Below are 12810 nucleotides of genomic sequence, written 5' to 3'. Positions count from 1 at the left end.
GCTCTGGAAGAGCTCACTACTTAAAAAATGTTTGGGGAAACGATTCGAAATATGGTACCTAGATTGAAATAATTCAAACATCTTTTCTTTCGAAATCTTTCAATTTCAAATCTTTATCATCGAAAAAAATTATGTTTATATTCATGTTACCTGTAATTCGTCCATTCGTAGTAGGAATTGACTGGAAAATAAGGAATAACAGGAATATCCGATATTTTGATCTCGTATAGTCTATCGTTAGTTATTACCGAAGGGTAGTAGGTGTGTTTTTTTTCTGTTGGAATGTACTCCTCGTAGAAATCATTCCAAACGAATTGCTGAAACAAAAAAAAATCATTTATATTGAAAAATTTAAAATATACATACATATAATAAATTGTGAGTTTCATAAAACGATTCTGTCGTCTGTCAAAAAACCATGTATTGTGGGGTTAGTAAGGAGGATGTTTTTTTTTAATTTAGAGGAGATTTTTATGTGAAAATGTGTTGGATCTTGTTAAATTAGAATGTGTATGTACATTGTGCTAATAAAAAGAAAGAAAAAATCTGAGCGAAATTTTAGGGAGAAAAACATACTTCAAAAACCTCGTTTTTCTGATTTTGTGGAGCTTTACGTTGATTTTTTTTTCTTGGGAGGGTTAATCGAAAAAAATTTTTTGACGAAAACGTTCACTCATATCTGTAATTTGGGAAAAGAGGTTTGATAACGAAATTTAAAACAAATAATTTTTTAATGCCAATTCGATTGTTCTCATCTTATACTAGGTGTTCCTGAATTGGAGTTATGAAGCAAAATGAGATATTCCTGTAGTAATTTTAAGAATAATATGTCTAATCCACATGATCCTGCAAACGCTTTGTCTTCGAGATACAGGGTGTTTCTTGTAGTCCTACTTTTTTAAGATGAGAGAGAGTTTTCGAATCTTTATTGATTTTAGCTACAGAGTTGGTAAATAAGTGCAAAAACTTATAATTATTTATCACATCTACCTAACGGGATCTTTATAATAATTTAGATTTTCCTGAGGATTACTATAGAGAGCTGTGAAATTTTTCTTGAAACCGGTAGCAGATACGACAAAACTACAACAAACAAAAATTGTAGTAATGAACCAGAGTTTCTTCTTCAATTTTTCTGAACTACTAGTGGCTCTTAAAAAAATAGTTCTGGAGGACAGAAGCAGGCACCCTTCCAGAAAAAAATCACCCTTTAGATCTGCACACAAAATGAGCATATCACATGATGAAAACTTTGAATTGTTAAATATCTTGTGAAGGCAAGGTGCTATGAGAGAAAAACAAACTTTGTCACCTGTTTCTCAAAAACAAAGCGTTTAAAATAATAATAATAATAAAGTTTATTTGACTTTAAAAACAAAATGAACACTTCAAATAAATTTTACAAATAAACTTAAATAAAGAGACAGAGGCTCACTTCTAAGAAGCTCACCTGTTAGTCTCACAACAGAAATACTATTCAAAGACAGCCACTACAAAATGGAAACAAAAAATAAAAAAATTCTCTGGCTCAAATGGACATCATATACATCGAAACTTAAATAAATCAGGATACATCGTGTGTAACTGCACAACATACGCACTTAAGTCAACTTTGGCAATATTTGTCACTTTGGGGAATGTTAACATGAATAGTAATACATTAATAAATGTCACTTCAGGGAATTTGTCACTTCAGAAAACGAATAGCAAACAGATCTTTTATATTTTATTTTCGTCATATTCTGTTGTTAATAACGTTATGTATAGTTTTTCTATTCAAACCGAGTAGCCACCGAATCACTTCCTTCTTGAATCTCACAGGGTTTCTCAAAGCTCTCAACGTAATTGGGATTGTTCCATATATTTTGGGAGCTAAATATGTGCAAGATCTCTGACCTATCGTTTTCGTCGTTTTACTCTCTCTATAGTGGTCGAGTTTGTGTCTAGTGGAGTAGTTATGATCGATTGGCCGAAGTTCAATTTTTCTTCTTTTTATGAGTTTGCGGGCTCATATTATAGCACTTTTTTTTTTGAAACGATCCGAGAAATCTGTCATTTTCATTTGTACCTCCAATTTAGGTACACCCTGTAGAAATAGTCAATTCGAAACTGATGTCTTCATAAATAAATTGCAATTTGAATGAAACAAAATAAATTGTAAAACACAGACCAGACAATTCTTAATGCGAATTACTCAGTTCAGTGACGAAAATGATACAAAAAACCGAAAACAACGGGTGAGTGTATACCGATGACGAATACAAAAATCACAGATGGAAAATAAGGGGCGATGCCGAGAAAACGAATAGATGAAGAAAAATAATAAACCCCCCATGTCAACACCCTTTTTTCAAAGCTTTTTGCTGCGAAAGAACTTAGTTCTTTATTAATTGAGAATTTGAGAAGCAGTATTTGAATTATTCTTCGAAGCATATTTGATAAAGGTTGAACATGAAAAAGTTTGCAGCTTTAACTGTTGCTGTATATCGTGTGTTCTTGCCTATTTTCTAAAATGGTTGTAGGTAAATACTATTCAAAAACTTGTATAAACGCGAAAACCATCAAAACTCGAAACCCAACTTAAAGAGGATTTCAAGTTTTGGAAGCTCCCCAAGCTTATTTATAATTGCTGACTTGATTTGCATTTTATCGATCGTAACTCCAAAACTACTGAAATATTCATGGAACACAAAATTCGTAAACACCATTTGCATGGTATTAAAAGATCTGGAATACCCGTATGTCCTTCATATTTCCACGTTAAATTACATTCTCGTTTTAAGCAAAACGAGGATTAAGTTGATTACCAAGTGAAGTAATTATTCTGATCATTATTATGGGTCTTTGATATGCGTCCGTGCTCGAAATTTGACTAAATATTCGTAGGACAGCTTAGAAAATCTGGAGATACCCCGGAAAAAAGGGAGTATCGAAAAAAACTATTCTGGACAAAACTACCTGCGTTGAAACTTCTGTTTCACTCAAATATTCAATCCACGAACCATTTCGTTCTTTCTGATTCTATTCAGTGGTTCAGCCTATTTCTATCAATAACAATCAGAAAACAAATTTTGCTGAAAGCCCTCTCCTTTTCACCGAATAACTTGTCAGAAATCTAATTAATCAGTGTTCAAATGTGTAGAAAGAGGAACTAAATTTATCGATGTTCAGAGAGGCAGAACAAAAACCGACTTTTACATGAAATAGGTACATTTTTTCTGATCAAATAGATAAGTTTACTTGATGATGGAAATAAATCTGCAAACAAGGCTGACGTTCCTGCAGGAAAACGGCCAAGGTTGACTTGGCACCAGTAGTTGGTCAATCAATGTTAATAACAGTATTCAAACAATTTTATCGGATATATCGTTAAATAGCTACAATGAGTATGATAACACCATATCAGACGAACATGCGGTTTTGGATAAAGTTCTCATGAAAGGACCTTCAGATGAATACAATTCCGAAAAATGTATTTCTATCAGTCGAAATCCATTATCCATGCGAAACAATTGAAAGAAGACTTATCGCTCGTCAACCTTGTTCATTCATTTTATTTTATTGTGAAACATTATTTTTTGTATTTGTTGAATAAATGTTATTATTATTATTATTATAGTGGAAAGCTTTTATTCACCAAGTATAATTTACTTCTTTTGAAGTGTTGGATGTGAATAATGTTCGAAAATGAATTTACTTCTTTTTGTGAATTCTACATTGTTTCGAATAATCAATCTAAATTATTTTTAGTGAAATTAAAGAGACAAAATGTTTGTGGTCGTATTATTTTTGAAATTTAATTTCATTCTCCATTTGCCTTCGATTTTGGTTTTGTTTTTTTGGTGGTTTTTTACAACTCCGATTTATCAAAATTGAAAACTCCGATTTCGACTTCGGTTCCGGTCATAGGGTAATAAACATAGATAGAGGGAGTATACGCAACTTTTACATGTCCCCAACATGGTTAGATCAAGCTGTTGGATTGTGATATATTTTTAAACACACAATTTTACTATATCATTTTGAATGTATATTATATTCAATGAAATATATTTATTTGAGTGATTCCCGATTAAATATGAAAATTTGAATATTTGGAATCCGATTTTTCTTCCTAATTGTCGAATTTATGATGAGCAGAATTTTTATTATTTTCTGTATCTACCTGCTGAAATCTAAGGTTTGTCAACTTTTGCTCTTCTAGTGTCATCGGTTGTTTCACGTCGTTTGGCGCGCTTGAAGTTTGTTTTCTGAATTCCTGTTATATTTAGGTATTTATTTCAATATATTTGGAGTTAATATGAAACGTTGATTCACTATGGGACATGAGAAGTGCGTTTTTTGTGGAGAAACTCACGAATTGAGTGAAATATCGTATCACAGATATGTTTTCATTTCCGCGCGCTTCATGTCAAGTTTGATAGTTCATGTTGGGGATAAAATTTGCTTACTGAAAATAACATATGCTCCCTCTATCTATGTTTACTACTCTGAGGTTCCGGTTAATCGGGAAAATGCATATCCGTTACATCCCTAATCAGAACATTATAAGAAATCTGAAACTGACGCATTCGCCATTTTGTGACGCCTAGATGTATTGAATTTGGGAACCTAAACCTTGAAATGTTTTCCATATCGAAATGAATGAGTAATAATAAAATGATGCAATATAAATCAAAGCAAATTTGAGGAAAAATTCATTTTCTCTAAAAACTCAGCTACGCGCAACAAGTTGGCTGGTGGGTGTAATATAAAAACAATATAATTTTCCATTCATTTGTGATTGTTGTCTGAGAATGCATTCAACTGAATGAATCAATAGAATCCCGAGAAAATCATATATTATTACTTGTCAAGTTGGTGGGGTAACTAAAACACGGTTATCAAATGTTGCTGAAGCAGGAACGGTCTCTGGAGAGTCATTCCCTCAAGATAAACACGTCCTCGGTTTGATATTTAGGTCAGAATGGAGATAAACACACTTTATATTATTTCTACCCATTATGTAGTAGGCTGGTGAACAGCGGGGTTATTAATGAGCGACAATAGAAGTTTTGTTTGTTTTCGACACTATACTACAAAAATCGAAAAAAAAATCTCTAGCTATCATAAACTTAATGAAGATATGATACTTCCATAACAACTGCAACTGAATGAAAATAAAAGAGGAATATTGCGTGATGGCGTATGGTCAGTGGACAAAGGCAGATATATTTCTCTCGTATTCGACGATCTGAACCGAAAAGTTCTCCCACTAATTAAACTAGAACTGAGGAAATTCACAGGTTTTCTCACATAGTGAGTTAGTGAATTTATGAGGGGTACCACAACAGATCTTTATGTCATAGTGTTTCCGTTGTTAACATGGCCTTCTCAGTCTCAACTCATCTATAATCTGATCAAATTTAAACCATTGTTCGCAATACTCTGTATAATCAACGTTTGAAATTTATTTGGTTTGAAATACACTATAATGAATTCCTCTCACACCTCAAATTTGTCTCATAGTTCACAATTTGAAAAATTGATTATGGTGCAATGTGTTGACTTACAGTCATGAAATTGAAAACATTTCGTTGTAACCACACTGAATAAAATTTTTCACCTCAATATTTTCAATGTTATGATTATTTGAACAATTCATTCAAAATTTGTACGTATACCTTCTGGTTCAAATTCAGTCACAAGATCTTTATTTAGCCCTATTCTGTAACTTCAAATCTAATAGAGATGTATGGATCGAATAGAAATATACCGGAATTGTTTCGAATTGGTATTTTCTAACTCATATAGAATTACTATGGATATCAATTACGGGTAAATATAAAGGGTGTTTCACCGCGATGGCCTATAAGACGTTTATGGAAAACTAATCATATTTTTTGTACTGAACCTTTGTTAAAATATCATTATTTCGAATGACACACCCAAAATATTATTTCATCATTAGATAGGATGACAATTACAGCAATATGCCTTACTTTGGGTAAAAACTCAACGGTTTATGAGTTAATGGAATTTTTATGGAAAGAATGGTGGTGAGGAGGACTCACATTTGTCGAATATTTTTATTTTCGAAAAAACCTGATTCATTTGCGATTCTACAAATATGTAGAATTATAAGATTGCGGTTTTCCGGTATAACCGGAAGTTGTAGAGATCTGAAAATATTTTAGGGAGAAAGATCATTGACTTAAAACCGGAAATGCAAATTATGATAAGTATTCCATATTCATTCCAATGTCAGTCTTAGAGACAAAAAAAGAAATTAAGAAATTCGACAAAGAACCAGAGTTGTAGATATTATAGCGCGTGTTGCAGAATTGAAGTGGCAGAGGGCAGGAGACGTGGCTCGACAGAAAAATCGAGATGGACATATAAGGAAACACACTGGCGACCAAGAATGACAAAACTGTAGGTAGACCACAGAGAAGGTGGCTTGATGATATAAGACAATATAGATGTTTTCAGATAGCTCAGAACAGGACAGCATGGAGGAACATACAAGAGGCCTACTTCCAGAAGTGGATAAAGGAAGGTTGACGAAGAAGAAAAAAATCCAAAAACGACTAATAGGCCATCGCGGTGAATCACCTCGTATATAGTTATCGCACTTCAACCTGTCGGAAAATTCTGTTTAGTGGAACTTGTATTTTGGTCTTCTGAACAAAAATTCAAGTGAAATTTCTGGCGGTCTTGACTAGTTTCGGAGATATGGCCCTCAAAGTCTGAAAAACGGGGTTTTTCACGCATATTTTTCTATATCAAATTAAGCTAAAATTTCTCCCTTCTTTTTATTTACCCAATTACGAATTACAGTTGGCAATCGAAGAATTGGAAACATAATACGATAGAAGTGAAATATTCCGATTTCTTAGATTTCGATCTGATTCATTTGTTTCTATTCGAGTTACAGATAGGACCCATTATGAGTTTTTTGAATTGATATGAACTCAAGGATTTTCTTTGATCGATTGAAGATAATCTGAGAAGTAAGTAACCATACAATACTTCAAACCCGATAAAATCCACTAGTAGACAAAGTACTAAATATTTTAATTGAAGAACACATTGATTAGCTTTACAGAAGCTGGGTAGTATGTCTAATAATAAAGTATAGCTAGGTACAAAAATTATAAGCTTTTATTTGAAAAATTGGTATCTGATTTCAAATATTTTCAATATTAAAGGTTTTTTAATATAGATAAATAATATTTTCGTTGAATAAATGCTTTTAAAACATATAGTGGGGCAACTATCCATAACTGTAGGCATCTATTCCAAAAAAAGTGTTCCATAAAAAGTAAGATTTTATAAATTCTGCAACTGCTAGGTCTAAAAACCCACAGTATTTCATATTGATAGATAAGTCATAGAAATTATTGTTATAAAATCAATATTTTTAAAATTATGAGGCAATTTCAAAAGTGGGGTATCTATCTGGGTTTTACCCTATGTGAGCCGGCATAGGTCTCGAATGATGAGGTTAGAATCGTTGATGACGAATCCGTGATCAAATTCGGTTCTGTCTGTCTGCCTGGCCGTAAATACTATAACTCTGGAGCAAAAAAGCCTAGAAACTTGAAATGTTCGGGGTAGATTCGGATAAGTAATGTAACAATCTCTAACTTCATAAAAACCATAGAAGATTAAGCAGAATATAGAAAAATAAAATCAAATATTACAGTGGCAAAAGTTCTCTATACATAATTCCATATCGATCACGCCACTGGAAGCATAGAAAATTTGAGTGGAATAACGAAAATGATAACTACTAATAGTTTCGAAAAAACATTGCCGACGAGTTTGAAATTTGGTTTGTATATTATACCTATATGAAATAGTCACTCGAATGTTGATGCTGAATTTCACGAGGATCCTATTATGTATCGGAACCTCTCGTCTTGATAAAACCACCTACAATGATGCCATCAAAATGAATCACATCTCATATAATCCTTTATACAGTTCTGTGGATCCAACGGCACACGAGATGCATGGATGAGCGAGTGCTCAATAGCTCTTGATGCTGAATTTGATTACTGTATAGGTACAGAAGTAGTGAATTAAATCCAAGAAAGTCATTAGGTGAAACGTTTTTCATTCATGGTTCACTGCGAATACACGTAAAAAAGAAAACTTGCTGAAATATTCATGAATTATGAAGTCTGAATGTGCTATTGCCATTATATGCAAAGAAGTCATCTCCATACCATACAACCGATGCCAAGATGATCTGAATATTGGGAAAGTCAGTTCAAAAGAAAACTTGGAATTATTTCTTATGGAAAACAAGCTTCCTTAATGGACAAAAAGAATAAGAAAATGGAGATTTGGAATTATCGAACTTTCGAGCTCATTGAAGCTGAAATATATGTTCCCATCAGTGACGTACCCAGCCTTGGGAAGAAAAAAGTTATAACCGAAAAAAATATTGGTTATTCTTTTTCAATGTCCTTTCAATAACAGACACTTTTGAAATTGATTTTCATCTGTCGAAGTGTCAGCTGTTCTATTCAAACATGGAATGACGGTTTGACCGTCGACGTAGAAGCATGGCCGGGATATCCCCATGATTTTCTGCGCTTGAGATTATCGTAATGAATCTATTTTTCGTCTCCAGTCACAATGCGATGCAGAAATCCCTTCCGTCTTTGCCTTGCAGGCATCTGTTCACAAGCAAACAAATGCCGTTCAAGATTTCTCGGCTTCAACTCGTACGGCACCCAATTTCCTTGTTTCTGAATCATTCCCATTACTTTCAGGCGTTGTGAAATGGCTTGTTGCGTCACTCCCAATGAGCCTGCCAATTCTTGTTTCGTTTGACACGAGTCTTGATGAAGTAATGCCCTCAATTCTGCATCTTCAAAATCGTTCTCTCTTCTGACCTTCGACGTCAAAATCACCGTTTTAGAAGCGTTGAAACCACTCTCGGTAGATTGTTTCACTAATACCGGCCTCACTATAGGTATTTGAGAGCATTCGATAAGCCTCAGCCGCAGATTTCTTCATAATAAAGCAGAAAATTACAACCTCCTGCAAATGACGAGAATTTGGCTCGTAAGCTGACAAGTTTAATCGAGAATAACTTTATGATGCAGAAATAAATCGACTAATATTTCGATGGCGTTATGTTCACAAATACCTAAGCTTATTGTATGTAATCTACGATCTATTTATTTCGACTATCACTTACCCCTACAGCCATCTATTACAAAATGGCAGAAGCACCTAATATTGGATTTGAAAGGGTCATATTCACAAACTCTTGTGGGATTTTGCCCTCCACCTTCGGTGTCAGGCTCTTTCTCCAAAAATGAAAATGACCGAATGCAGTTTTTCAAAGAAAACACGCTGGAATGGGAAATTATCCGGTCATTTTGATGCACGAGTGTAATTCGGGGGAATATTTCCCGAATAAACTGTTACATCACTTGCCAAACTGATGTAGAATGGAATTGCCATAGATTCGAACTGTGTAAGATGCATAGAAACTATGCATCTATGAACAGAACAATTATCGCAGTGCTGTTTCGCTTCCTACAATGCAATTATCGCTCTAATTTTCGATAATTGTTCTCCATATACATAGAATTTTTGACAGGAGGGAAATATTCGCTGTAATTTTCGATAATTGTTCTCCATTTACATAGAATTTTTGACAGGAGGGAAATATTCGCTGTAATTTTCGATAATGGTTCTCCATATACATAGAATTTTTGACAGGAGGGAAATATTCGCTGTAATTTTCGATAATTGTTCTCCATTCACATAGAATTTTTGACAGGAGGGAAATATTCGATATGATTATTTGAAAGTATAAAGCCTTATTATATATTGAACGCTCTTTTTTAAGGTAATTGAATTTAGGGATCAATGAAAACTCCGATAAGACCCTTTCTCTGGTCTTATGCATAGACTAACTAAACGGAGAATAGATGAGACACTAGTAGAACAAGCTTCAACGCCATCTGTTTTTGTAGAACATTACTAATTCGTGAAAAAAGCTCAATTGAAAAAGGAATCTGTATCGTAAAGCTGCCTCAAAAAGAATTCTGTAGTGCACCTTTTGAATAGGTAGGTACACCCATATACAAGAGGCAAAAAGTTTTTTGAAATTCAAATTCCAAAAGGAAATCAGAAATGGATTCGTGCAAGTTATCGATGAGTGAGGAAATTTATTTTCATGAAAATAATACCTGCAACGAACTTTCATCTGATTTTCTTTTGGAATCGAGAAATGAGGATCAATAATCAAATTCTGGATAGAATAAAAATTTATTAACTGAAATATCACCAATTGAAAATACAGATTTATTTCATAAATATCTAATCAATAAACTAATAATTGCATTGAAAACATTCTCAAAAACTAAAAATAATGAATTCAATAATACAAAATATGAGTATTTATACCTACTACGCGGTATAAAGCTCCTTCAGTTAATTACCTGGCAAATCAATTGAGGGCAAAAAACCTTTTTCAGCTTTCCATTGCTTTCCAAACAATCACTATGAAAATGGCACTGGCATATTCTAACATGCTTAATTTGATATTTCTCCAATTCCAAAAGTTTCCTATTGCCGATGCGCTCAAGCCACACTTTTCGAATTTTCTCATCGGTAGTGATGGCATATCTACGAAAATAAAATAAATATATTCTTTTTATAGGTACTGCAAATCTTGTGTTGACGTTAAAAAGTTTTCAATTGGGTTTCGAATTCATATTTTATAATTACCTTCTTGCATCTCGATTTTCACATCCAATAACACAGCACGTCTTCACTCTTGCAGGCATATCGAAATTTATTATATTTCAAAAAGAACGTGTCAAACAACTCCTTGTGTCAGTTGACATTTCAAAGGTTTTTTGATAATAATGATTATACATTATACTTACTATTTTCATACATCTCCCCACACAAGCTGCATATAAACCTGGAGACTTTCCTCCCAATAGACCGTAACGTGTATGGGAGCCACTATTCACGAGTGATCTCCATGAATGCAACGACATCTAACTATCAAATTGAAAATAATTTTTTCGTGTATTAGTGTCCTACTCCGACAGATGGCGCGGAATATACGAGTGGCTCATCTATTTTTTTAGTTTGTCTATGGTCTTATGAGAATGGCGCCGCTCAATTATGTACGATAAAGTTCGATAATCTCTCAAGAATACAAATCCCCGCAGTCTATCTCCGTTCGATAATTGCAATTCTGGTTGGTGGAGGCAAATCTGCAAACTGACCCTAAAATCCTTCTTGAGCATTCGAGACAGCCTTACTGAGCAATTTGATGAAATTCCTCTCTGCAGCATCTCTATTGAACACGTGACAGGATGCCCAATCGATATAAGGCTTACTTTCAGTCCTCGTTAAAATTCCAACTCTCGTTCCCAGGGCTATTTGGGTGTTTTCGGCTGTGAAATTTGCTTAATGATGATTTGTTTAAATCGAGGCTTTTGGGACGCCAGATTTCGTTAACTATTCGGTTTCGAATGGGAATAGCGGAACTTTAAAACGTTTCAGAAGGATATGAAATTTTCTGCAGAACATAAAGTGGTTATTATTCGAATGGGTATTATAATTGCTATTGGGAGTTGAGTCTTGAACACGCTCTAAATCTATTTTAGTTACTGAAAAAATATTAATATTTCCTAAATTATATAGAGTGTTTCCAAATTAGACGTGAACCTTGTGGATGTGTTAGTATGACTCATTTGATGTCATTTAAAACATATTCAGTGATAACCAAAAATTAACAGTTTACAAGATATTTGAGTTCTTGTGATTTTTAAAAGATTTCTCATCTTTTACTTCATTTTTTGTCAATTTTTTCTACGTTGACCAAATTTGATTATGATTTTGGATAATTTTCGTGGCCAGCGAGGAGTCCGGATCTAACACCGTTAAAATGAACGGAGAAGCGAGAAGATTGAGCGTAAATTTCATCTGGATAGTAACAACTGAAGAAATAAAAAAGAGGGCACGTGCTTGTAAAAGGAATGGTGGAGGTCATTTCAAACATAATTTATGAATACCGAAGTTTACCAAACTTTTTTAATTCCATTAAAAAAATATGTAGTTCATTACTTTCCTTTCTTTGCTTCTTTCCCTTTTCAAATCAAAATATGCCGAGACAAAACTAGAACCGGCATTCTAACGAAAATTTTTTAGAAAATAAAGAAAGGATATGGCAAATTTTTGAAATAATTTTGACGTACATAAATCCCATTACTTTCAGGCATTTTGAAATAGCTTGTTGCGTCACTCCCAATGATCCTGCCAATTCTTGTTGCGTTTGACAAGAGTCTTGATCAAGTAATGCCTCCAATTTTGCATCTTCGAAAGCCTTCCGTCTTCCATCGCCATGCTTCGACTTCAAAATCACAGTTTTTGAAGCGTTGAAATCACTCTCGGCACGTTCTTTCACTAATAGCGGCCTCACTATATGTATTTGAGAGGATTCGATGAGCCTCAGCAGCAGATTTATTCATATTAAAGAAGAAAATTAAAACCTCCCGCAAATGATGAGAATTTGACTAGTAAGCTGACATGTTTAATCGAGAATAACTTATTATGCAGATATGAATCGACTAATATTTCGATGGCGTTATGTATTTATTTCGACTACCACTTACCGTTACAGCCATCTATTGCAAAACGGCGGAAGCAAAGTTGTACACCTAATAATTTTCGTATTTCGTGAAAAGTTTTTTCCGTTTTTATATGTTCGATGCATTTTTTTCTTTATCAGTACTATCTTTCTTATGAATACATTCTGTGTAGGGAATCTATCGATTCCTT

At 33.7% G+C, this 12810-nt stretch overlaps 1 protein-coding gene and 1 long non-coding RNA gene across 2 annotated transcripts in view; both read right to left on the bottom strand.

Moving 5' to 3' along the window:
* Positions 1 to 12810, bottom strand: part of LOC123674658 (ras-like protein family member 10B) — a 109025-nt gene that overhangs the window by 2040 nt on the left and 94175 nt on the right. The window contains exon 4 of the mRNA XM_045609610.1: positions 151 to 317. Coding sequence (XP_045465566.1) covers positions 151 to 317 — 167 coding nt within the window. The remainder of the gene's footprint in view (positions 1 to 150; positions 318 to 12810) is intronic.
* On the bottom strand, positions 10301 to 11117 carry LOC123676468. The gene is made up of 2 exons (XR_006746946.1): positions 10741 to 11117; positions 10301 to 10638 (listed from the first exon to the last, which is right to left on the bottom strand). It is a non-coding gene; the product is annotated as an uncharacterized LOC123676468 (long non-coding RNA).

The sequence above is a fragment of the Harmonia axyridis genome, chromosome 3, assembly GCF_914767665.1.
Source record: "Harmonia axyridis chromosome 3, icHarAxyr1.1, whole genome shotgun sequence".
NCBI lineage: Eukaryota > Metazoa > Arthropoda > Insecta > Coleoptera > Coccinellidae > Harmonia > Harmonia axyridis.
This window is presented reverse-complemented; position numbering and strand designations above follow the sequence as displayed.